Genomic DNA, 26,681 nt, shown 5'->3' on the forward strand with positions numbered 1-26,681 from the left:
GAAGAGCTCAGTCACCAGAATAACATGTTCGCATTTACATTTCTGCAAACTACAGATATGTATCATTTGTGTTTCATATGTATGGTATTGCCTCTAAAGTTAAGAAGTTCTGATTATGAGCTGAGTTTCTCATCAGGAGGAAGGGATGGTGGATGGTGTGACACCAAGGCGAGTGGGCCACCAAACAGGAGACATCAGCAGACATCACACAGTTTGAGACCAGCAAAAGCAGATATATTTTTAACAAAACAGAGAAACATTTAACATGGGTGTCTTCAACAAAAGGTCGGGACGTTTCTAGCCAAGTTTGTGCCGACTCAATGGGGTATTTATTAGCAGGAAGCTACAGCCATGTTTTTGCCAAACTGGGTATTTTTTTAGAGAGGTCGGGACATTTCCAGTCGTGTTTTTGCCAAGCCATGATCTTTACCTAACCCTAACAAAGCAGACCACAGTTCAAGACCAACAAACATCAGTGGTTATTTTTGATAAAACGCTGGGACATTTCCAGCCATATTTGTGCCAACCAAACTAGGTTTTTAAAACCAAAACATTTTTTTTCCTGTCCCCTTACCAAGTGTTTTTTGTGCTCAAACATCCACACATTTACCACAGCTTGAGCTACAACAATTAGTCGATTCATTAATTTGGTCGAAATAAACTATTTTGATAATCAGTTAATCATTTCAGTGATTTTTCAAACATAAAATGTCAAAACTTTGCTGCCTTTCTTTGTCATTTATAATAGTAAATGAAGAGTCTTTCAGTTTTGGACTGTTGGTTGGAAAAAAGAAGCAAACTGAAGTCGTCACTTGGGTTCTGGGAAAGTGTGTTCAGCTTTTTTTCTCCTCCATTTTTTGGACATTTTATAGACTTAACAATTAATCAATTTATTGTAAAAATAATTGGAATAAAAGTTAAAAATGAAAATAATCATGAGTTGCAGCCATAACCAGTGTGTTGTCACAAAATAAAACTGAAATGTAAGGAAATTTTAAGTTTCAACATTTATCAGCTACATATGAAACACACAAATGTAACATATCCATGGATTGCAGAAACGTACAAAGCCAACATTTATTCTGCTGGTTGGGTTGCAATGAAAGAGATCTGAATTTAACAGTGTTGCAGTGACCGTGTTGCAAAAGAATATGAAACTATAAAATCAACAAATATTTGCAGCTGATTGTAAGAAAATAAATAAGACAGTAAAATTCTACTATGATGACAGTGGTGGTTAACAGCCTGAGTATCAGATTCAGGGTGAGTCCTCAACATGTGCTGACACGTGAACTAATCCACTCATAAAAAAAAAAAAGTAAAATCACAGGAAGTTATTTTTGGGATCGACATTATATTTGCGTCATTTGACATGATTACACGTCAGCAGGGCTCCGCTTCTGCGCTCCACTGTGACCTCTGACCTCTCACCCCATCTCTCCCCGTCCATTGGGCCCACAGCAGTGATTTATCCCTCTGACATACCAACAGCTGTGTTGGGGGCTCCGAGCAGAGTGTGGGCTACTATTTGCCGTGACTAATCGATAACAGACTTCAAAAAAACACCAATCGTGAGTTCTGGAAAAGAATACACCAGTCACTGACACCAGAAACCTTGAACCTTTGCTGAGGCTCTGTGGGTTTCATAAACACCGTCCTGGCAACGTTACTGGAAACAGTGGAAAGTGTGTGTGTGTTTCAGACATATTTCCATAAAGACATTCAATACCACTAAATCGGTCATAAAAAAAATATATTGCAAAAGGAGCTGAGGATAAATATAGTTTGTTAATTCAGCATTTAGGTGTCAAACAAATAAAGTTTCTTCTTTCTTCCTTAGAAATTCAATTTCAATTTTGTCATTTATGTAATTTTCCAAACTGCAGTTGAGCTTTTTTTTGTACAATAAAAGCACCCTTTAAAATAAAATAAAAATAAAAATTAATTTTCTATTGCCAGTTTCAGCCATTACCTCTGCATGTATTTAGTTTTACAACAGTGTCCTACCCATCACCACAATCTGAAATATATTTTGACATGACTGACTCCTTTCAGTTTGACAGCTTGTTTTCACTGGTGTATTTCTTCTTGTCATAGGACAAACCTGGGAATCAGGAAAATAACGGCTTTTATTTTGATAAAATATATTTTATTTAAACTTTTTGAGGGGTAAAAAAAATAATAAAAAAGAACAAGAACTCATAAGTTTTCAAACAAATGCACTGCATCTCTGAAAGGCTTATGCTTAAATTTCCCAGTCAAGTATAAATAGCCCCTTCTTTGGTTCCATCATTTGATCCAGCATGTGTGTGTGTGTGTGTGTGTGTGTGTGTGTGTGTGTGTGTGTGTGATATGTAACACCAGCTTTGACTCTTCCCTGAGAAAGTCTTTGAGGATTTTCAGGTTGCTAATCATTCACTGGTCTTCAGTCAGCGTCTCATTCGCAGCGGACCCAGCCCTCGCATTTTTAAACAGTCTTTTCCATCCTTAATCTGTAACAAAAAAAGAAATGTCTCAGTCATATAAAGATTCAACAATATTTACTTTAATTGCACCAGAAGTCATTGTAATTTTTAGGCAAATAAAGACATAATTCATGTTAATTTCCTACAAATCAACAACATTTTTTAGCGTCACTGTGTGATGTCACATTAATGTCCAAATTCAGGAAGCTAGTAATTATGTTGTACTGTATCATATTATGTTTTGCACTGCAGTGAAGTCCTCACAGTGGTCAAAAATAAAAAAACATCTGTGGCTGACTGAGGAATTTACAGCGAGCGCCAAGACATGTGCCGTGCGTAAAAGCGCCTTTTACGCACACATTCCAAAACAAAATAATGGATTTACACAAAAGTGGTTACCATTGAAAGATAAACAGATGCTGCATGAGTCGAAGGCTTCCCGAAAAAGCATGATCGAGACAAAAATAAAAAAGTATTTGGGCTGTGGTTTAATGTTTTCCTGTCACTTTGATAATTTTCGCAGATTTAACACATCAGTTGTATTTAAGCTGCGCTTGGTTTTAACCCGCTTTGACTATGAATACAGAGTAAAACAGCATTTACCCCTTTCCTCTGGTTGCTCAAACAGAAGGTGCAGATGGTCCGCGGCTGCTGCGCCCCGCTCTCTCCTTGCGCATGAACCGCGCCGAGGCAGGGCTGTCCATCAGCGCCGCCGTCTCCGAGCAGGAGCACGTTGGCCAGATGGGAAATGTAGCTGGATGCCAGTCGGAGCGTTTCAATCTTGGAGAGCTTTCTGTCCACCGGCTCGGTGGGTATGAGAGTCCGAAGAGCTGTGAACGCGGTGTTGACACTCTGGGTCCTGCCTCTCTCCCTGGCGTTAGCCGCGCTCCTCTGTTTCACCACCACCGGGGGCTCTCCCTCCAGTTTGCGCGAAATCCTCCTTCGTTTCACTGTGGAGCCGCAGTAACTTTGCTCCGAGCTGCCGTCGCTCTCGCTGCGGTTTTCATCATCCTCAGACGTGATGGTGAAGTCTGAGTAGATCAAGTGTGTCGCCACAGGCCGCAGCATGGCGAAAGTCATCTTCAAAATGTTCCGGCTCCAAATCCTCTGTTAGATCAGACCGAAAACAAACTCAGGGTCCAATCCTACATCTCAGTATGGCACAAAGGCTGCGTGTAACCACCTGTGAAGAAAAAGAGGTTTTTAATAAAGCTGACCGACTTTTCTTAAAGTCAGTTTGAACTGGCCTATTTTAGGGATGGACGCTGACTACCTGGTCAGCTGGGCTCTTATAGCAGGATGGGAGGAGCTGCCTGCAGCCCACAGTGTTACAGTAACCTCTCCAATGGAGACTCACAAATAGGAACTCAGCATAAACAAGCCAAATTCTTATAAAGCACAAATACACAATAATTTCACATGAATATTACAGTGATACATTAATGGATAAAGTGGTTTAAACTGCAGAACTATTAAACAGTAGCACCTTTTCTTTTGGCATTTTTTGTGTCATTATTTACAAGTTTTGAAGCCATTGTAGATTCTATTTGATTTATAGATTGTAACAGACTGTGTATGACAAGACTTAGTATAGCAAAAAGTTATACCTGAATTCAGTGGTGGGAGAAATATTAAGATAAAGTTAGTAAAACAACATAGTAAAAAAATACTCCATTAAAAGTGAAAGTCCTGTTTGGTCAGACCACTCTAGGTTAGACTACTAGAAATTTTAAGCTGTTGGTTTGGTTCAGAAATCTCTTTAAATTCAAAGTTGTCTGTTCAGTTACTGTAAGACACTGGAAGACAGCAAAGGCCCCAGAACTGAAAGATTGGGTTCATGCAATGGTGGAAATTGCATCTTATGAATGTATGCACAGTAGAATTAATGGTGATCAGGAGAGAGGAGTATCTCCTTGGGACTGGTTTTGGACTCATATCAAAATCTAAGACATTAAAGATCGTACTTGAGAAGTACATACCTGTTAGCAGTGAAATAGCCTATATAAAAAGTAAAAGTACTCTTTTTGCAGACGGTAATTGGATTTTACATTAATATTACTTATGCATTAATGTGTTAGTCGGATTTTAGTCTTGACGCTGGTCAATGTGGATCAAATTTTTAACTAGTTTATGGAATATAATGCATTCTTTTTTAATAAACTCCAATATTTTCTTTGTATTTTTTAATCAGCAGTAACTTGTAACTATGGCTGTCAAATGCAATTGTCAGAGTGAAAAAGTATAACAGAAAATAATAAAATATGCCAAAAAAATGTGCTTAAGTAAAGTACAAGTATCTCGAAACTTCACTTAGGTACAGTACATGCGTAAATGTACTTAATTTAATTTCACCACTGCCTTTACCTTATGTAGAGGATGGAGGGAACTTGTCTCATTTAAAAAAAATGCCTGTGCCAGGAGCATCATTATAAACTTGCAAAATCTGAATGCAAAGCCTGTGGAGTCTTTTAAAGGCATTTAGGGACTGAAGTTTGCTTTTCAGTCATTTTACAGTTTACTATCTGGTGTTAGTCTGACATGTTTATGGTGCTGCCACCCACTGAGGTTTGATTTAGTTGGCTGGTAAATGCAGTCAAGACCAAAGTGAGCTTATTATCTTGCAAAACTTAAGCTTTTTCAACATCTACATATAATTGTGCAGGTGTTTGGAGAGCTGTATGTAAATTCTGTTGGACAGTGGAAACTGTCAAAGCAAGGAGACATTTTTTAATTTGAGCATCTCCTGGCTTAACATTACACCTTGTATGACTGTAGTGCAGCGACAAACAGGCTTAGGTGAGTTAAATAATCCTTCTGCTCAGTATTGAAAGGTCGTAACTGAGGAGTACAGCTCAGGCAGCAGGAGAAAGTTAAGTGTGAGTAAATAAACACTGAGCAGATGATCCTGAGTTTAAAAAAACACAACAGGGCAAATGGATCATTTAGTGACTCCAGTCGCCTCCAGCCACATTCGACCACGTCAGTGTGCCTCAGCTGCATCAACAGTCAGACTGTAGACACCGACACTGTCTGCTGCAGGAGCTCTGAGGTCTCACAAAGGACACGAACCGAAGAGGAATCTGCAGTAGCAAAGGCTGTGTGAATATTTCAATTAGCAGAAATAAAGTCGCCTCTCCAGAGATTTAACTTCACACAAGTTAATTTAAAAAACCTCATGAGCTCTGTAAGATACACAAACTGATTTTAATTTGCTGTGATATCCGATACGATGCAGTAACAACACTTTAAAGGTCAACAAATCTCCTCAGCTTTCAGCAAACATAATTATGTTGCAGGTCTCAGGCACTTTGCTGCTGCTGTGTGGTTATTACATTTACAAAGACCCATGAAGACTCACTGTGAATTTACTGTGTGTGTGTGCGTGTGTGAGGCGTGTGAACCTGTGTGTGTTGACTTGGGACTGCAGACACAAGTTAGAATGTTCTTAGAAGAACTCTCTTATTTCATGGAACTGTGAAAGCTCTCCTGCTCTTCCGGAAGAAGCAGATCCATTTATCCATACTGATGAGGCGACAGCAGGTTGGCTTTACCACCCACTGAGTCCTGTGTTGTTGAGCTTCACAGATCTCTGAGAACAGCAGCTCAGTCTGAGGAGGGTTTTCTGTTTCTGTGCTGTTGCATGCTCTGCCATTTTATACACGGGAATGTCCGTCTGTGTGTTCATTGCTTTACAAGATTGTTGTGAAATTTTGTACAAATATTCATGTTCCCCAGAGGATGAGTCCTTATGACTTTGGTGATGATCTCTCTTTTGTCATGGAGCCACTATGAGATTGCCATGTTTGGTTTTTAGTGAAATATCTCAACAATAATTTAACTGATTGCCATGGAATTTGGTACAGCAGGTCAGGTTCCCCAGAGGATGAACACTTGTAACTTTAGTGACCATCTGACATTTTTTCTAGCACCACCAGCAGGTTCAAATTTTCACCTATCTTATGGGATATGGATTGGTTGTACCGCTATTTATGTTCCCCAGATGATGAACCCAAATGACTGTGGTGATCCTCTGAATATCCCTCTGCCATTGTGAATGAAATATTCCAACAAGTATTCGATTGATAGTCAAAAAATCTTGTACGAATATTCATGTTCCCCAGATGATTGACTGTAATGACTTTGGTGATCCTGACTTTCCCCATTGTCATTATAAGGTTGACATGGCTGGCTTTTAGTGAAATATCTCAACAGCTATTTGATTGCCATGGATTAGGTACAGCTATTCAGGTTCCCCAGAGGATGAATACTCATAACATAAGTGACCATCTGACTTTATTTCTAGCACCACTAGCAAGATCAAACTTTCAATTATCTTGTGAAGTATGGATTGATGCAAAATTTGATACATTCATGTTCCCCTGAGGACGAATATTGATGACTGTGGTGATACCCTGCCTTTCCCTCTGGCACCACTATAAGGTAGATGTGTTTGGCTTTTAGTGAAATGTCTCAACAACTATTTTACTAATTGTCATGAAATTTGGTACAGCTATTTATGTTCTCCAGAGGATGAACCCTGGTTACTTTAGTGATCCTCAGACTTCCCTTCTAATGCTACTATGAATGAAATATCCCAAAAACGATTTAATTGATAGTCATGAAATTTTGTACAAATTTTCATGTTCCCCAGAGGATTGACTGCAATGACTTTGGTGAAACTGACTTTCCCCATTGTCACTACGAGGTTGACATGTTTGGCTTTAGTGAAATATTTCAACAACAGCGAATCTGATACCTTCATGTTCCCCTGACTTCCCCTGAATCTTACTGACTTTGGTGATACCCAACCTTTCCCTGTAGAGCCACTATGAGATTCACAAGTTTGGCTTTTAGTGAAATATTACAACAACTATTTGATTGATTGCCATGAAATTTGGTACAGCTATTCATGTTCCCCGGAGGATGAATCCTTGTAACTGTAGTGATCATCTGACCTTTTCTCTAGCGCAACAAGCTGGTTAAAATTTTAAAATATCTTATGAAATACTTCAATATCTACTGGATGGATTAGCACAAAATTTGATACAGTGATGTTCCCCAGAGGATGAATCCTAATGACTTTGGTCATCCCCTGACTTGCATTCTAGAGCGACTATGAGGTTGTCATGTTTGGCTGTAAGTGAAATATCTCAACAACTATTCAACTTAGTCCTTTAAAATTTGATACAACTATTCAGGTTCCTCTGAGGATGAACCCTTGTGACTTCTGTAATCATCTGACTTTTTCTTTAGCGCCACCAGCAGGTTAAAGTTTACACTTACCCTGTAAAATATGTGAACATCTACTGGATGGATAGGCGCAAAGTTTGACACATTCATGCTCCAGGGTGGATGAACCCTAATGGCTTTGGTGATGCTCTGACTTTTGAGTGAAACGTCTCAACAACTATTGGATAAAATGCCATTAAAATTTGGAGCACACATTCACATCCCCTTTAGGGTGAACTGTATAACTTTGCTGATCCCCTTACTTTTGATCTAACAGCATCATCAGGTGAAAGTTTTTATTTGTCCGAATGAGTTGCAAAACAAATGACATTCCCATCAGACTCAAGTGTACTTTGTGTTTAGTAGTGGCACCAGAAGTACTTGGCTCCTTTACTTAAGTAGAAGTAGAAATCCCACGGTCTTAAAATACTCTGTAACATGATTAATACCTTCCTTTACATTACTTAAAAGGACTTGTTTAGTGGTATTGTAGATTATTGTCAAACAACCTAATTCAAACCTAAAAACCAACCATGAATTGATCCAACTCACAAGTATTGCCTGTGTAGCCAAACACGGATATAGTTTATTCCTCTGAGCTTTATTGTTTTCCAAAAACTATTAAAAACACATCAGTGACCCACAGTGTAGCACCACATGTGACATGCAAATTGTCCTTAACAAATACACTGTTAACTCCTATTTGAGTAATGTTTGCCAGACACTGCAGTGCCCAGCTGTTTGAGGAAATTATGCAGCCTTTTATTCAAATTAAAATTGTAAAATCAGGGCCCTGTTTTTCAGATTTATGTCTTCAGCAGGAACAAAGGCGCTTGGGGCTGAGAGCAACAGCCTGGCTGGTAAGTACTGACTGTCTCTCCTTTCTCTTAAAGCAGCTTATGGTCAGGTGTTGCAGAGAAATATGGTGTGGTTTAAGTCTAAGGTTGTGTTGGTTTGTCTTGCTGTTCTGTTGCATGTGGTTTCAGATGTTTGATGTCCCGAGCTGAGCTGGGGCTTTGGGTTTACACCTACAGCAGAAGTCAACAGAGTGATGTTAGAGGACAAAGCTGATGTGAAGTGCATGATAATATGTCTGACCACAGTCAATGCCTTCTAATGAGTCAACTGGTCCATTTATAGTGGAGCCCTGTCAAGTCGAATAAATCCACTCTGAGTTTGAAGCCTGTGTGAAATCCAACCCACTGCTGTTCTACCTCATGTGTACTTTCACAAAGCCACAGAAAGATGAAGGTTCAGGCACTGTGAGTCACACAGTGGTGGGATGTAACTAAGTACATCTACTCATGCACTGTACTTAAGTACAAATTTTAGGTACTTGTAATTTACTTGAGTATATTTCCTCTCATGCCACTTTTTCATGCCACCTTATACATCAACTCTACAGTTCGGAGGGAAATATTGTGCTTTTAACTCCACTACAATTATCTAATGGCTTTAGTTATTTTACAAATTAAGATTTTGCATACAAAATATATGAAAATGTACAAATACAGCTTGAACAATTAATCGCCTGACAGAAAATCAACTGGCAAGTATTTTGATGACTGTAATGTCGTATTTCATTGGGGTGTGTACAGGTTAAAAAAAGTCAATTTAAGATCTTTTTATACCACTTCAAATGAAGTTTAAGACCAAACTTCCGATGGAAATTCACAGCAAGTGAAAATATATTCTTTCCAAGTAAACAAGTTGATGACGTCAGTTCAAAATTAACATTAAGGTAAAATGACACAGATGATATTCTCTGTGCTTACAACTCTGCATGTGCAAAGAGGTAAGCCCCACCCCCACAAAAAACCTACGTTTAATGATGCAGAATGGGCAAAATTTGGGCATTACGCTCATTCAGGTGTTGCGATTAAAATTTTTCATCCTCAAATAGACAGTGACATGACTGAAAAACATTTAAGATGCATCCAATGTGAATTTAAGACAAGTTCTTTTACTAGTAGTAGACATTTTAGGACTTTTTAGGGACCTGCAGTCACTCTGTTCATGCAAAAATGCAAAAAAAAAAAAATCATGGTTCAAGCTTCTTAAATGTGACAACTTGCTGCTTTTCCTCTTAATTATAATTAAAATTGAAAGAAAAATCTATTTGTTTTTATTAATTTCGAGTTTTGGGCCGTTGGTTGGACAAAACCAACACTGTGAGGATGTCAGTTTGGCCCCTGAGTAACTATGGAGGCATTAATCTTTATTTTCTGAATTTATACAAACCAATCAGTTGATTAATATTATCGCTGATTGCAGTCCAATTCAAAACAGTTAAAAATGAGGTCCACATCAACCAACTACAACGGTAAAAACGCTGCCTTTACATAAATGCATGAGTCATAATCTAATAATATACATAATATAGCAGTACTTTTACTTGTGATACTTAAAGTACATTATATTTTACTTGCATACTTTTATTCAAGTAACATTTTCAATGCAGGACTTTAAGGTTTTGTTTTACAGTGTAGTGATAGTACTTTTACTTAAAGGATCTAAATACTTCCTCCACTACTGCACAGAGCACACAGAGGGGAGGTCAGAGGGTCTATACATTGCAAATCTGGCACAAATTACACGCCTGCAGCCACCAGTAGTCTGAGGGAATTCCAGATAGGAAGCTGTGAGAAGTCATCATCGACCCAAACACCTCCACTCTTTCAAGAGGATTTGGTTGTAACGCCTCCTAAAGTGGAACAAATGGGTGAGCTGGCTAACCAGAGATCATTTTTTTGGCTGTGTTTAAACTGTAGACAGATTCTGCAGCAGAGCCAGAGACACATTAGTAAGGTCTGGTTTTATTCTGCGCCGGGACCTCTTCATAGACTCAGCAGTGATTAGAGGACAGAGGAAAAAGCTCTTTCTATTAATGTTTATCACCTTTAAAACAATTATAAATCCCAGGAGGAATCTGCCATTGTAAAAAGAATGAAAGAGCAGGCCTGTAAAATCCTAAAGAGATTTTAAACAACTGTCAGATTCATGGTTACAGTGAAGACTAATAGAGCAATTGATCTTCTCAGTTCATATAACACTCTGAGGAACAGACATGTACAAGACCATGAGGGAATCTGTGGGTAATAAAATATAGCGAAATCCCTAAGTAGAGAGCAATGTAACTGCAGGCAGTGTAGCACAATGATTATCAACTTGTGGCCAATTTTCTAATTCACAATGAAAACAAACCGAATCACACTAGGATGTTTTTGTTCTTTTCATTAAAATAAGATACAAGAGTGCATCCCTTGTTAACTATTTGCCTGCAACAACACTGCGATCATCTGTTGCTATTTTTTTTCAGGTTCCTGGCAACAACCAGAAAAAGATCGGGGATGCAGCCTTTGTCAGTCACGCCCCAAAACTATGGAACACACGACCCTCAGATATCAGGGAAGCTTACTCGCTAAATATTTTAAAAAGAAAGCTAAAAATGTATCTGTTCACTTTAGCCTTTAACTAGCTCTGACTTCCTGATACAGGTCTGAAACTCTTTCTTTTTATGCTTCACACTGCTGCAACTCTTTTAAAATACTGTATTTTACTTGATTTTAAAATTCTATGATTTTATGATGTCTATTTTCATGTGAAGGACTTGGTGCTTATATGCTCTTATTGTACAGCACTTTGTGCTGCATTTCTCATGTGAAAGGTGTTATATAAATAGTTTATTATTCTTATTCTTATTCGTATTCTTATTATTACCCTCCAACCCCCCCAGCAGAGGTCTGGGCTAATTAAACCCTCTGGCCTCCTGTCATTTTGCAAAAGTGGCCCCTGGGCAAAGCAAGTTGAGTATCCCTGGTGTAGTGATTGCTTGTCAAGGAATAACAGATCTTATCTGTATCGCCAAAAGAAAATAAATGTTAGATTTTAACTCAGTTTTCAGATGTAATCAGGATGACTGAAGGTTACATGTTGCAGACCTAGATGCAAACTTGGTCTAATCAGAAACAGACATTTTTAACAATCTTTTTACAGTAAGGGTTAGTATCTTTCTTGGCTGCTTTTAAGTATAGAAATCTACACAATAACATCTTGTACTTGTCATACACAAACTAAGTGCTCCCTCACAGCCACCAGAGGGCCCTCACAGTAGGCTACCACAAAAACAAAAGGAACTAGAAAAGCACTCGGAGAGCGCAGACCTCCGCCAAGCAGCTCAGATTTCCCCCCATTTTATTATTTTATCCACTTCGCTTCAACTGATTGCCACCAAAATTTTATCATCTGTTCCATGTCCCATTATCAACCTTTCCTGAAAATTTAATCAAAATCCGTTCAGAACTTTTGAGTTATTTTGCAGACAAACAAACAGACAAAACATAACCTCCTTGGCGGAGGTAAAAATATTTTGGAGTACTGACAGAAGTAGTGGCGTCTTTAGGCCCGGGCATCCGTAGCTTCAGCTCTGAATGTGTTATAAATATCCCCTAATCTAAAGACATAGGCTATATACATACATATATATATATATATATAGATAGATAGATAGATAGATAGATAGATAGATAAATAGATAGATAGATAGATATATGTAAATGTATATACACAGAAAAAAAGCCATACATACATACATACACACACACACACACACACACACATATATATATATATATATATATATATATATATATATATATATATATCTTGGGGGAGGATCCCCAAGTACCCCCTGCAAAGGTCCAGGCTGAGCCCCAAGTGTTCTAAAATCCTATAAATGCCCCCTTTGCACATAAAAAATTACATACATATATTTCAATCCAGGGTTCATTCCCATTTTCATTGACAAAATTTCAAAACTTTACCATGACTTTTCAAGGACTCATAATATATACATTTTTTCTGACCTTACTTGCCCATAATTTAAAGTTTAGCTAGCTGGCATACATGGAGGGAGACAATGAAGAAATGTACATGATGGTAAACAAACTTTGTTACACATTAAAACATATTAAAGCTACATTACATTGACGGCCTTAAAATAGAAGTTTAAGTTATAGCTGTTAACAATACTATATTTTGTTCTAATGTTCCAGGAGAGAAACAGTACTGAGCAGAGAAAATCAAATCCCTGCTTAAGGCAACAAAAAGGAATCACCAAATTCTAATGTAAACACAAAGTAGTCCCCCTAAGTTCATTTCTCCAGTCATCACTGAGCAAGACAACATCAAACTGCAAAACAGCATGTGATGAGAATCCATTTGTGAAAAATGGCCACAAACACTTCCTCTTCTTAGCCCCTTAAACCCCCTTGATGTGTTTAAATCCTCAAAGATAAAGCGCACAGAACCACCCATGGAAACCGCTCCCCGAAGCAACAGGTGCAATATATTTTTTTCATGCCGGTGTTGCGTGTCAAAAACCCTTTGAGGATATGGTTACTTCCAGACAGTGAGCGAGCCACAGGAAGTCTTCTCACACGCGACGATTTAGAGGAGAAATTTAGAGTCCTTTAGGGCCGGTCGGTAAAAGCTGCCCTCGGGTCTCCCTTCATTTCCTCGATGGCCACAAAGGGAGACCATCAAGCAGCTCTGTGCTCGCATTGTGAAGGCGGTGATGTCGGAAAGACCTCGTCTTTGTGCAGCGGCCTGTGATGTACGCTTTACTCACATTATTCTGCAGATGTAGTTCCTTCCTCCATGACGGTGGGCCAAGAAAACTGATTTAACAGTCTCAAGGTTGCAATCAACAACAAACATGTCCTTCAGCATTATTCATCACAGCAAAACAAACCATTAGCATCATTGTTTTGCATGTTGATGACTGTAAGCGGAACCTGTTTGTACCTTTAAAGCATCAGGGATTATAGTATGAGGAGTAAGCCATCAATCAGATCCTTTTACACAAGTTTGTAAAATGATTTTATCTTGTGGTACTTCAAGGAAGTGATAAAGTGCTTTGGTTTAATCGAGTTTTCATTTAAAACTGACCTGGATGACAGCAGCAAGACTGGAAAGACCTATGCCTCAGCAAGACACGACAGCATCTTGCATTCTGACACAAGAAGTTGTCAGCCTGATGTTCTCGTAACACCTGACTCCCTCTGCAAACCATCTGCTCCAGAGGCTCCTCTCTGTTTCCTCCCTGTGCTGTCTGAATCATCACAATCAAACCTGACCACGTGTGAGATTTCATACATCTTTAATACTCTGTTGCAACATTTGGTCCCGCTTAATCATTAGCACTTTTACAGGCAGGTTTCAGTTACTGAAATAATGCACATTCCTCATATTCTGCTGCTGCTGCACACAAAGCAGCTTCACAGTGTTTGATTTCTAAAATTAACACCAGTGCCATGAAGGGGGAAAAAAAAAGAGATTGACTAGAGGGACCGTTTGATATAATTTCAGACTGAAATATCTAAAATGTGTAACAATATTTAAATCTTTTCCCAGAGCTCAGGAGAAGGAGCTCAAAGGTGCACTTGAAGGAAAGAAGCCACTGGTGGATTCAATAAGTCTTTTTTCACAGAACACATTTTGACATGTAACAGCAGAAAAGGCACAGGTGTAAATAATGAAATTAATAATGGCTGAATTCCATTTAGCTGCTTCAGTTTTAGGGTCCTGGTTTTGTGCATGCTGGCTAACTGCATGCTGTCATGGCTTACTGGGACACTTGACTATGTTTACATGCACAAAATATTCTGTTTTTTGCGCTTATTCCGAAAATGACAATGCTCCTAGTAAGCTGTTTACATGGCTGATGAAAATTAATACTCCCCTAATATTCCCATTTAACTGTGAATACTCTCACTAATGTGCCCTAACATGTCGTTTCCCTGCTGGCACCAGACGTCAATATGACATCAGAAAGACATTGGACTCCTATGTCAGACAGACGTTAAATTTTGGTTGTAATATCAATCATGTTGACGATATTTTACACGTTAGAATTTCATGTTGTGTGAACGTTATGATGTTTTGAATATGTTGAGTTCCGTTCTCCATACCTTACGACAGGGGTAGGCAACCTGTGGCTCAGTGGCCACAGGAGGCTCTTTTGCCCCTCTCCAGTGGCTCCCTGTGGCTTTGGCAAAATAATTATATAGAAATTAATAATGGCTATTTTCTAACATATTCATTTTCATTTTCATTTCATCAATTAAATGTGCATCATACCTCACTAGTGGTGGCTTGTCTTGGATTTTCCTTGCTACGCTAGCTATGCATTCTAGATTTAAAAAAGTCTTGGAGGACGATACAGAATTTAACAGTGCGTGGACATATTTGTTTCCTACTGCCGCCAACCCTTCAAAGTTAAAGTACCAAACAATCATAAATAGCCCACTAGTCACTTTTTGGTAAAACATATTCAGAAATGCTCATCTATTAGTAATGTTAGTGGGTGAGTTTAGTCTTACTGATACCTTCATTATAAGGCTCAAATGTGTTTTATGGCTCCAGGCAGGTTATTTAGAGCTTTTTGGCCAAAAATGGCTCTTTTGACAGTAAAGGTAACTGACCCCTGCCTTATGACTACATGCTGTTATTCTATGTTAAGATGATGTTGGCATGAGATGTTGGATTTTGGTTACTTAACAGCACAGCTGGCAGCCTTGTTGGACCGTGTAAACACAGCCTCCGTCTTTCATTCATTCAACCACCTTCTTGAAAAGGTCAGCGTTGCCACATTTGCGCATATCCAAACACCTTTTGATATCAAAGTCTTTGTTTGTGGGCATGCATCTCTAACCTTCAGCCCTGCAAACTGTTGGCTAGTTGGTTTGTGTTCAATGTTTCCATGACAACGCACAGAGCTGACCGTAAACAGGCAAACTGCTGTAAAAACCTCATACCTCATGACACATATTTCGAATGCGTGGTATACATGTCCAAAGAATGCTCCTAAAACCCGAATATATCGACACATGCAACATTTCTTAATTTGAAAATACTACATTCGTAAAAAGGCCTAATTTGAAAATATTCAAATGGAATACGCTGTTTACATGACCAGCATCAAAATCAGAATACTGTCATGTATGTCATATATAGCACTTGTGCTTTTCTTATTCAATATGTCTGCAGTGAAAAAAGCCTCAACATCTGCATCGATCCTTGCTATGTAGTGTCACTCAGCTATATCCACTTACTAATGTAAAATCTGCATTTGCTGTACAAAAAGAAATTCCCCGCTGTGACGTGCAAGAAAATAACTGCTAGAAAATGATAACTTAAGTTACTTTTTATGTGCAGTACAGTGCAATTGGTGTTTGAAAGTTAAATGTATGACAGACTATCAACTCAGTAAAATGAAGAATTGACAGAAACACAAATTTACACACACACACTCACCCTTTAATTCACATTTCAGTGGTTTCCAATGACAAAGGTCATGTGTTTAACTGAAGAGTTACATTTCCCCCTGCTGGTAAGTCCTGTGCTCTGCAGCTTTAACGGGAGAGTCATAACTGTGTGAGTGTGTGAGCCACCTGAGCAAAGTCTCTCATAAAGCAGCTCTGCCGTCACCGCAGATCAGGAGTTGAAGCCCCTAAGTAAGTCCTGAGGTCTGAGATGTTTGATCTGACGAGCTTGGCCGGGATGGTCGGCATGTTCAGCCTCTGATACGCAGCAAACCTGTGACAGCCTCCAAAAGAGTAGTAGTAGTTTCCTCCCTCACTGCCTTTGATCCAGAGCACATCGATGGGAGGAACAACACTGATGTCTGCTGTGTCCTGGAAGGAAGAACCGGAGAATTGATTCATACACCAAGTGTGGAGAAGAAATGATTGTAAAAAAATGTCTTGAATAAACTGTTATATTCCAAAAATAAAAGATGCACTGTACTGTGATGATTACTGGAAATGTTAGTACAAAGTCCTGCTCCTGTAGGATTACTGTAAGAACATTATAGGCAGTGGTGAAGGTAGCGCTCTGACCTTTTATTTAGAAATACCACTTTGGGTAAATACTACATTACAAGGTAAAGTCCTGCATTCTACATTTCACTCAAGTAAAAATCCAGATTTATTATTAGCATCAAAAGTAAAAGTACTCATTATGCAGAATGGTCCCTTTCGAGATCTGGTTGATTATTGAGTTATTATCACAATGTTCTGGAGGTGGAGACAGTCTGAAGATCTTTAAATGATGCTGGGTAGCTAAATGTACAAAAATGCATCCAGGGCCTTAACAACCAAGCAGTGTGAAATATATATTCATTTTAATGTTCAAATATATTTCCTGTAAATTTGATGTCCTTGCATCATGGTCTGATGCTTTGTATGTAATTCTGGTACAAGATACTGACAGTCAATTAATTTATCAATTATTTTAATTAAATGTTTCACTGATTTCTTTCACTTGGAGTTTCTCAATCAAAACAATAACAAAAGTAAGCGCATTGTTGTCATTGCAGTCTGTTTCTCCCAGTTAGGATTCCTTCCTGACTGGGAGACAAATGATCCACACAGGTCTCTTCCTCTCCAAACTAAACGGATCAGGATATTAACATTTTCTCCAATGCTGGTCAGCATAGAAGGGGATAGAGCCAAAATTTACTCAGCTTGTTTTCTGATAACTTAAAATCCGGTGACCTTCATCCAGTTAAAACATATAGTTAAAAACAACCAATATCTAACATGTGTGTTCTAAAAATGTGGCTTAAAACTGGGTAAGAAGTTAATTCAAGACAGCTATTGGCAGACAGCCACAACCTTGGTGCATGTGCAAAGGGGATATGATGCCACTGACCATGTCAATGATTATATAGCAGATTTCCCTAAGCCAAAATATGACATGCCTCCCCTTTTTGCACCACCCCTTACCCCATCAAAAAGTAACGAACAGTCCCTAAGTAGAATCTTGTGATATATGTCGATTCTGAGTACTTTTACTCGAGTAGCCTATATTACGTATATTCTGATGCTAATACTGTTGTAATAAGATTTTGTATGAAGGGCTATTAGTATTGTTTTAGTAGCAGGACTCAGCATTTAGTAACTTTCACTTCAGAAAAAGATCTCGATAGTTGTTTATACAATGGGGGGCTAATTCACAGCATTGTTGTAGGCCAGGTATTTTACTGTACCTCAAAATGAGACACTAATTCATAGAGTAGATAAAACACTGTTACCTTTATGGTGTTCATCAGACTCTGAACTTTCAGCTCATCCAGCACCGAGGGGATCGGTCTGATGATGACATTCATCGGGATGTTATGAACCTCCTCGAGGCTGTCCGAGTGAATCGACCTGTTGCTTTCAACGTCACACTGAGCAGACATGTTTCTACAGGTTAAACCCGACAGTGTCACCCGACTTGTTTTAGTGCTGTGCCACAACCGAAACATTAGCCGAGCTACAGTAGAGCCACAGACACAGCCCTGTGTAAACAGTTCTTCACTTCCTGGATGCTAGCGTGTTTTACGTAGTAGATTTAACGAAGGATTTTCATTGGTCCTCTGCGCTGTCAATCACAAATGTAATTTGCAACGCCCCCTTTTGTCGGTTGGTGCGAGCAGTGACATTTAAATCACTAATTAACTTTGAGTTAAACTTCGTCATGTTTGTTTCGTTGGCATTTAGGATAACATTTTGTAAGCATGTAATTTGAGGCATAGTATGCTAATGCCTGGCTGTGAACTAGTTATCTTAGTTACCTAAATAGTTAACGGTCAGCGACTAAGTTAGCCTGACATTAGCATAGCTCCGTTTTCTGTCACTCGGGGGCAGCAAAAACAAGCTAAATGGAGAAGCTGTTAGCAAATAGTTGCTAATTTACTCATCCAGCAGTTATGAAGCAACACTGTCATTCATCTAGAGTCATGTTTGCGTCCACCTGATGAATGTAAGTCAAATATTCACTCTCTTTTAGCTTTGTTTTGGGTCTTAACGTTATTTAGCTCTTTAGCTACTATGTTCAGGGCACATTTACACCTGTTTGCACCTTACTGCGAGCTAGTTTTTATATTTTAAATCTTACTGTGAGCTAGTTCTTATATTTGCACCTTATGGTTCGTTAGTTTTATATTTTCCACCTACTGGTAGCTTGTTTTATATTTTATATTTTGGTCCATATTGTGAGTTTCAGTTAGTTCTTATATTTTGCACCTTACTGGTATCTAGTTTATAGTCTAGGGATGCACATATTGGATTTTTTGCCGATATCTGATATACCGATATATGGCAGCTCATTTGGCCAATAACCAAAACCGACATCAATATATCCACTTTTTTTCCCCACCTAATTTTAGTGATCATCAAGTCTCTTCTGTAGTGGATTTAACATCATATTATACAGCAGATTGAGACGTGAAATACAATGTTTTTTAACGTATGTAATATTCATTCATTGTGCAAAATAAGAAAAAGCATGTTGGCCGATTGTGGTAGTTCATTTTAAAGCCGGTATTGGCCGATACGGATGAAATACTAATATAATCAGCATGTTGGCTGATTCTGATATTATCGTGCATCACTATTTCATTCAGTTTTAGACTTGCTTTTTACTGTAATTTCTATTTGCTATACATTGCTTTTCTACTTTGTTATGCTAGTTATTGAATATTGCACACTTTGTACCTGCACTCCTCTAACTTTGTATTGCAGCTGCTGCGCAGCAATTTCCATTAGACTAAAAAATTGATTATTTTTATGTTCACTGGCTAGTTGCTAACTCTGTCTGTTCCCTGTCTGGTGCTGAGCAGGTAGTGCACAGGGAGTTCTTAGAGCTTTTTTTTGCTGAAAACAGCTGTCTGTTGAGGCTGAAAACAACACAATGACAGCAGTGAGATTGAACCAGAATAGTAAAGTTACAGGCTGGGCAGTTGAACAATGAGCTGAAACTCTCTTTATACCTCCATAAAGCTGCGGGGAGCTGCATAGGCTCATCACTACAAGAGACCCCCTCACATTGTCATGTGGTACAAAAATATCAATTATAGCTGCTTTGAATATTCGTTCTTCTATTTCTATTATATTCCCACAGGAATAGTGGTTAACTCTCGCTGTACATCGAGCAACTGAGTGTTTCTCTTATCCGTTATGCAAAGTCGCTAATTACATTTGTTAAAGTGCAGTACTTGAATGACTCAACCCTTATCTGCTGTTAACACTGGCTTTACTCCCTCATGGTCTAGGATCCCACAGGCCCCACTGCTATTTGTGTCAAAATAATAATAGGCTACTAAATGCAAAATGATTTCTTCCTCTAAATGTGTTGTTTTCTTTTCTTTTGACCTTATTAATGTAGAGAGGTACTGATGTGGTAACCCTTCCCTTTGTCACAGAGTGGGCTTGCACATTTTATTAAGGTGACAAAATATGTAAATCAACATAAAGCATTGGTATTACTCCAAATAATGAAGAAATAGTTCACGTAAGTTTGTCATAAAGGCTATTCTTTAACAAATATATTAATTTTGATTACTAAAAAGTTATCCACAGACAAGGAAACTTATAGTTTGTTATCCTGCATGGTCAGGTTATATGTTTATAGGCAAATAAGACCTCTCATGAACAAACTATTATAAAGCTACAATGACCAAAGTTGGCACTAATCACACATATTAAGCATGCAACCTATTGGATGTCTCCATGACCCAGAAGTAATGTGTGATTTTCTGTGGTAGACAAAACATGTCATCAAACATGTCATGTAAATAAGCTATTCTTATGAATGAGAAAAAGTCATGTAGCCTAGTAGCAAGCTGATAAAGCAATGTTAAGCATGTTTTTTTAACTGTCAAACAGAACATTAAGGTCTGCCTCTTATCATGTAAACAGGCCTGCATTGGAGGTAGCTGTTGTAGTACTTCATGGCATGTGCATGTAGTACCAAACACAAACTTTACCCTTTGTTGTAAGATAACTTATTCATTTCATGGCCAAACTGTTTCTCATTAAAATTCACTCGAGCAATTAGTCATGCAGTTGAAAAGAGTCGCTACAAGCCCAGAATCCTTTGGTGACAATAGTTTTTAATGAGGTCAGTGTTTTGTATTGTCGACTGTTGCATGATATAGGCTTCCTCCATCAAAGTGCACTACTTGGTGTTATTCTATTTTTGCAGGGATTTCAAAGAGCCAGCCAGGTTGCTGTGGTTACAAAAAGGACGTCTGGGCCCGCAGCTTTGCACAGGTAAGTGGAAAGCTTCAAAGATCTGTGGCAGTGGAGCGGAAACAGAACTATTGTTGTTTTCTCCAACCCACAGCTACAGCATCTTCTAATGAGACAATTAAAAATGATTTCTTGGACAGTAGAGGCAGGCCATTATACTGAATTATTACAAATACTTTGAACTACAATGGCAGCGCCTTTTATGTTGATTAATTGGTCACACGGGGATCAGTTACAACATGAAGGAGGTCTATATATAGTATGTAATTATTAACGTCGCCATCAGTACATTATACATCATCATGGAATAAAACTGAACAAAATGCACCTTGTAATTTAGGTGCTGCGACGAATGTAATCAACTTCCTTGCTTCATTGTCATATGATAGTTTTGCACTAACAACCACAATCTGTTTATAATTTCCCCAAAAGCAGCTTAGCCACCTCACTTTTTTAAAAAGCAATTTAGTTGACACCAGTATAAAAACAAGTGAAAAACTCCAATTAGACTGCAGTATGCTGACATGGATCGTGCAGCTGGCTGCATGACTTGGTGTTTCTGTTTGAATAACTACAGTATAGTAAATATGTATGGTGACATATCCCCCCTGGGCATTCACCACTTTATACGATGTCAATTTCAAATCGCTTCTTTGCTGTCAATCAAAAGCGACTTCATCACGCACCAAAAGAAACCAGCATCACATGAAGAGAACAGAGCCTGTCAGTCAAAGCATATAGACATGTAAATCATCTCCGGTGCTGAGGTGTGTTTGGAGTCCCACTACACTCTGCGTGACCCTCTGCTGTCACAGCAGGACTGTATTCTAGTCGCTAACATATCTCAATTACTTAGATTGAGTTAGTCACACAGGTACAGCGGCAGGTCATGGAAGAACAGTTCCCACATAATGATTTGCTGTTAATATTAGATTTCAATCCCTGTGGGATTGTCACACTTAGAGCAGCTGGAGAAAATTACCTGCCAGCTTTCCGACAGGGAAGTGAGCTATATTTATTTATACCTTCTCCTTCTCCTTTTTCTTCTTCTTCTTTTTCTTCTTCTTTTTTTTTTACACGTTGACATGCTTTTAAAGTGATAATTATTCTGACGGCGATTTTCGATCTTCAAACTATAGCTTTGTGATAGATGAATGTGTCTGAAATCATGACACGGTTTAGCAACAGTGGATGTGTTTGTGGCTGAATGTGTGGCTGATTTGTTCACTGATGTTGATTATTCACTGGTGGCTCTCGATGCTTAAACCTAGGAAATTATTTTCTGCACTATCTCCTTCTAGTACAGCTGCCCAGAATGGGTATTTCTGTTTAATGATCTTGCTTGCCTTGAAATAAATTTGCTCACCCAGAGAGAGAAGTGGTGCTTTGGAGTGAAGTTATTTAGATGTGGATTAAGCTGTAGTTTGTCTTTCCATTTGCACTCCGGTTCATTAACTTTACCTTAAAAACAGAGGCACGATAGCATTTTTTTTACATCTTAAATGTAAGCACAGAAAGCCACAAAAGCATTGTTAAAATTACCTTATTTATGTGTAAAAGAAATGATAAATATCACATCTGTAATTCCTTTGTTATCCTTGTTTCTGCATGTATGGTATATGGAGAGAAAAAAGGAGCTATTTAAGGAGTGCCCTCCTTGACTTTTGCTTGAGTGCTGATGACAAGTTGGATATCTTAGATGCATAAAAATGCGATTTTGACACGACTTCAAAAAGAGAAGCATACGGATGAGGTGGACCCTCTGCCAACAGAGAGACGAGGAAACAGATGGGTTTTACACAAACAGCACAAACATCAAGAACACTGAGTTAAAGAGCTTGGCAGTCTCACTTGATGAAACAGTGAGGAATGGAGGCGCTTTTAATGAGCATCTCTCCTGTGATGCAGAATGTGAAAAGACAAACTGTTAGCTCTTAAAGGGGCAGTTACAGTTGGTTGGCCCTGACTGGTTGAACCCGATGGTTTTACTAACCTCTTGTTGAGCAACTTTGGTCAGTATGTGTGCAGATTGGTTATAGCATGAAGAAAATAAAATGGCCTGCAGCTGAATGTCTCCTTCAGTTGAATGATCCAGTTGAACCAATGGCACCATCGTCAACAGACAAAGGTTGTTGTTGTTGTTGGATTAATGCTGACAGTTGGTAATCAGCCAACAGATGGCGCCAGATGTATGGGAAGGGTCAAAGGGAAGGCCGGCACCAGTTCAAGGAGTGTTGAATTAAGTAATGATAGTTTTTCTAATTAGTAAGACATGTTGTTTGTCATCTGCTGAGACACCCCAGCTACGGTGCTTTTTTCAGGAATGAATTTGAAATGGACAGTGAAACCCATCAGGAAATTATTATTTACTCTATGTTCTTCTTGGACTGGATTTTTAAAAAATAATCAATTAATTTCCTTCTCTCCACAATGTTAGAAAAAACAGGTTCAGAAAGCACGAGGTGAGGCCTTCAGGTGTCTAGTGTTTTTAGAGCAACAGTCTAAAATCCATTTAAATTCATCTTAAAATTATGCAAAAGCAGTACATGCTCACATTTGAGAAGCTAGAACCAGGAAATATTAGGACTACTGCTTGATTAAATAGCTGAAATAAATTATCTTTAATCAGAGTTCATGCAGATTATCTGTTGATTGACTGATTGATTCATCAACTAATTGTTTCAGCTCTACTGTCATCGTAGCAATCAAGATCACTTCTCTGCACAGGGTAGCCAATTTAGAATTTGTATAAATACCATGGGGTTGCAGCTAGCAAATATTTTTGTTTTAAATGATTTATCTGTAGATTATTTCCTCAGTTGATTGATTGATCGATCTGTAAAATATCTGAACATAGTGAACATGCCAAAGCCCCAAAGACATGTAGCTCACTGTCACATAAGATGAAGAAAAGCAGCAAATGTTCACATTTTAGAGGCTCAACAAACAACTCACACACTTATCAGAATTGTTGCTGATTAGATGAGCAATTAATTGACTAATTGGTTCAACTCTAAAATGACATGTTGCTTCCTGTATCATGTGTGAGCAACTGAAAGACACCAGTTGCAACACAAATACTTGTTAATGAACCTGTCACAAATATAGTTTTCCCCCATATTTCTTTTTTCCTGTCATCGTAGCTGTGGAGATAATGTGTCTGTGCAGGGTAGAAGTTAGGAATGTCAGTACTTTTTTAAAACTAAAATTAGCCCATCTTTCTCCAAATTTGTGCTGTTTAATAGCTGTATCTCTGCTGCTATAGGAAGATCTGTGCAGTAACCTTGCGGCAACCCCTCACCCCGCCAGAATACTTATATCTTCACTCAGACGGCCGCTCAGAAGATGATGGTGTTCTCGGGTCAATATCTTTGAAGTGAGAGTGTAGCGCGCTCAATTTTACAGGTTGTTTTCAATAATTTACCTGATGTCCTCTGAGTGTGTGTGGCGGCGGGAGGCTGTCGTGCTGGAGAGTGTTGCAGGGATATGTATGAAGGGGCCACGTCCTCCTTTCTTGCCTCACAATGCTGATCACTCATAGCTGCTGTACAGCTCACCCACGGGTGATGTAATTGGATTGCATGGGTCCCCATTTTACAGTCCATTGCCATGTAATGACATCAGTTATTTACTTTCATCATAAAATCTGATAAGGGACAACATCTGCCAGGGTAAAGTTTGAGTGAGTACCCCTCATGAATGTTGATGTGCAGTCTGCAATGTGCTGATCTGCAGCACTGTGAGCTGTTTGCTGCGTGCACAGGAATCAGCACTTGGCTGTGAACTTGTCATTTGACTCTTAGAAAATGCAACATGTGAATACAGATTTATTTTGTTTACCTTCGGTGACATAACAGGAAGCGTGTAACAGCAGCAGTAGCAATCACAGCTTTCCCATACAGAGGAGAAGAGAGTGCAGCAAAGTGTCTTGTTTCTGAGTCCCTGCTCTGCTCTGCTCTGCCTGCTGTCTCATTATACTGCTGCTGTGCTGCTGGAGGACACTGAAGGACACAAGCGATTGAATTCAAGTGTTGTATATTCCCTGGAAACCAATCAAGAAAAGCCCCAGAATAATAATCCCTGTCCGCTGTCATGATTCATTTTTATTTTGCTCCATATTTTTCTCTGGCTTTTGAGTCACTCAGAAAGAGTAGTCCCAGCATAAAATCAATGTTCCATTAAAATTTAATGACCAGGAAGGGCTTAATAGTGGTGGAACAGATGCCTCTGCTTTTGATAACGCCGACATCTCAGGAACTCTTATTCAAAGCTGTATTGGTGTTGTCAGGTCCTCTGACCGCTCCTGTTCACAGCCGCCGTGAAAAACAAAGGATATCGGCATTTTCGTGCCTCGTAGCGGTGAAATTAAAAGTTAGTAAATTGACAGTAAAGCTCGTAAAATTCATCAAACATTGACAGAGGAGGCTACAGCTGATGGCACATTATAGCTATAACTATAATTACTCAGTGTGTTAATGTTGACTAAGGGCTACTCCAAACAGATTCCAGATTCACCATTTCCCTCAGTGTGTTTGATGATATATTACGGGGGGGAAAGGTGTAAAAAATATATAAAAACTTGCACTGAATGAACAGGTTGGGCTGTCAATGAACACCTGCGGGGTGTGTGTGTGTGTGTGTGTGTGTGTGTGTGTGTGTGTGTCTACTCAGTGAAACAAAAAAACACCCTTTTCTCCTTAAATAAAATCAGATTTGACAGTTTTAAAAGAAACAAGAGTGGACTTGTAGGTTCCTTGTGCTATTGTTTTTATTAACGTTATCATTGCTATTGTTGTCATCATTATTAACTGTAGCAGAACAAGATAAATCAAAACACCCCTCAGCAATCATGGCTTAAGTTTCTTCATACTCAGCTGGAACAGAGAGATAGAAAGAGAGGAAGAGAGGAAGAGCGAGAGTGAGAAAGAAAGTGGAAAATCTTAATCAGTTTTTTTTCTTTGAGGACCATATGGAAGGTTTCAAGCAGCCAACCATATGTTGAAGGCTTTTGTCATGGAAATCATACTTTTTGGCACTTTTTCATTGCGCAGCCAAGCCGGGCACATTAATAAAAGAAAACAAGAACAGAAAAAAAATCATACAGAACATGATCAAATCTTTGAGAACACACAGAGTTTGAAGGTTTTTTTTGTCTGTGACTTACAACAGATAGCTTTTTAATCAAGACACTCCCTGATTCGCGTGGCCACCCAGACTGCAATTGGTACCTGTATTTGTCTTTTCTTTTTAATAAAAAAAACATGAATAGAAAAAGAGCAATTAAATGTCTACATGCATTGTCATATTATTGCTGTGATGTATTTACAAATATATTTACAAAATCATCAAAGAGGAACAATGTTTCCCTACATCTAAATTCAGTTTCGAATCAAATTGTGCCTCCTTTTCTGTAATTAATATTTTCTCCGAGGACGATCTGTAATGCTGCCAGTTTTAGATACAAGCCTACAGTACATTTCCAATTGATGTTTTTAATGATCTCCGTGCTTTTATGTGCCTCATTAAAACACAGTCCCCAGGTTTTGGAGATGCGTTACATCTCTGTCCCACAGTAAAACATTAAACATATAAAACAGAATCTATAGGAAGTAGTGATTTCCGCATTAGTTCAGTGATACTGTGATGTGCCAAACTGTGTGTTCTGACTGCAAGTTAATCAGGAGACAGGTGGTTTGGATGCTCTCATGCGGTGATTCAGCTGTAGCATTTAGACAACCATTGACAGGATGACGGTGAAACAGGGAGGAGAGCGCGGCCGAATGGAGCATAAACTTCTCTTTCTTTTCTTCTCTCCCCAGTTTTGTGTTTTGTTTTGTTTTTGGGGCGAGCTCAGCATTACCGCGATCGTGTCATCCATTTGGAATATGCAAATAGCTGACAGTGCATT

At 38.7% G+C, this 26,681-nt stretch overlaps 2 protein-coding genes across 2 annotated transcripts; both read right to left on the reverse strand.

Moving 5' to 3' along the window:
* Positions 1–314: 314 nt before the first annotated feature.
* Positions 315–3,740, reverse strand: tcf15 (transcription factor 15). The gene is made up of 2 exons (XM_033629743.2): positions 3,069–3,740; positions 315–2,492 (listed from the first exon to the last, which is right to left on the reverse strand). The coding sequence occupies exons 1-2, from the start codon at positions 3,543–3,545 to the stop codon at positions 2,430–2,432; spliced, it is 540 nt and encodes a 179-aa protein (XP_033485634.1). The 5' UTR covers positions 3,546–3,740; the 3' UTR covers positions 315–2,429.
* A 12,251-nt stretch (positions 3,741–15,991) lies between these two features.
* srxn1 (sulfiredoxin 1 homolog (S. cerevisiae)) lies at positions 15,992–18,067 on the reverse strand. Its single transcript, XM_033629866.1, has 2 exons — positions 17,791–18,067; positions 15,992–16,390 (listed from the first exon to the last, which is right to left on the reverse strand). The coding sequence occupies exons 1-2, from the start codon at positions 18,004–18,006 to the stop codon at positions 16,181–16,183; spliced, it is 426 nt and encodes a 141-aa protein (XP_033485757.1). The 5' UTR covers positions 18,007–18,067; the 3' UTR covers positions 15,992–16,180.
* Between the last annotated feature and the right edge of the window lie 8,614 nt (positions 18,068–26,681).

The sequence above is a fragment of the Epinephelus lanceolatus genome, chromosome 8 (genome assembly GCF_041903045.1).
Source record: "Epinephelus lanceolatus isolate andai-2023 chromosome 8, ASM4190304v1, whole genome shotgun sequence".
In the NCBI taxonomy this organism is placed as follows: Eukaryota; Metazoa; Chordata; class Actinopteri; order Perciformes; family Serranidae; genus Epinephelus; species Epinephelus lanceolatus.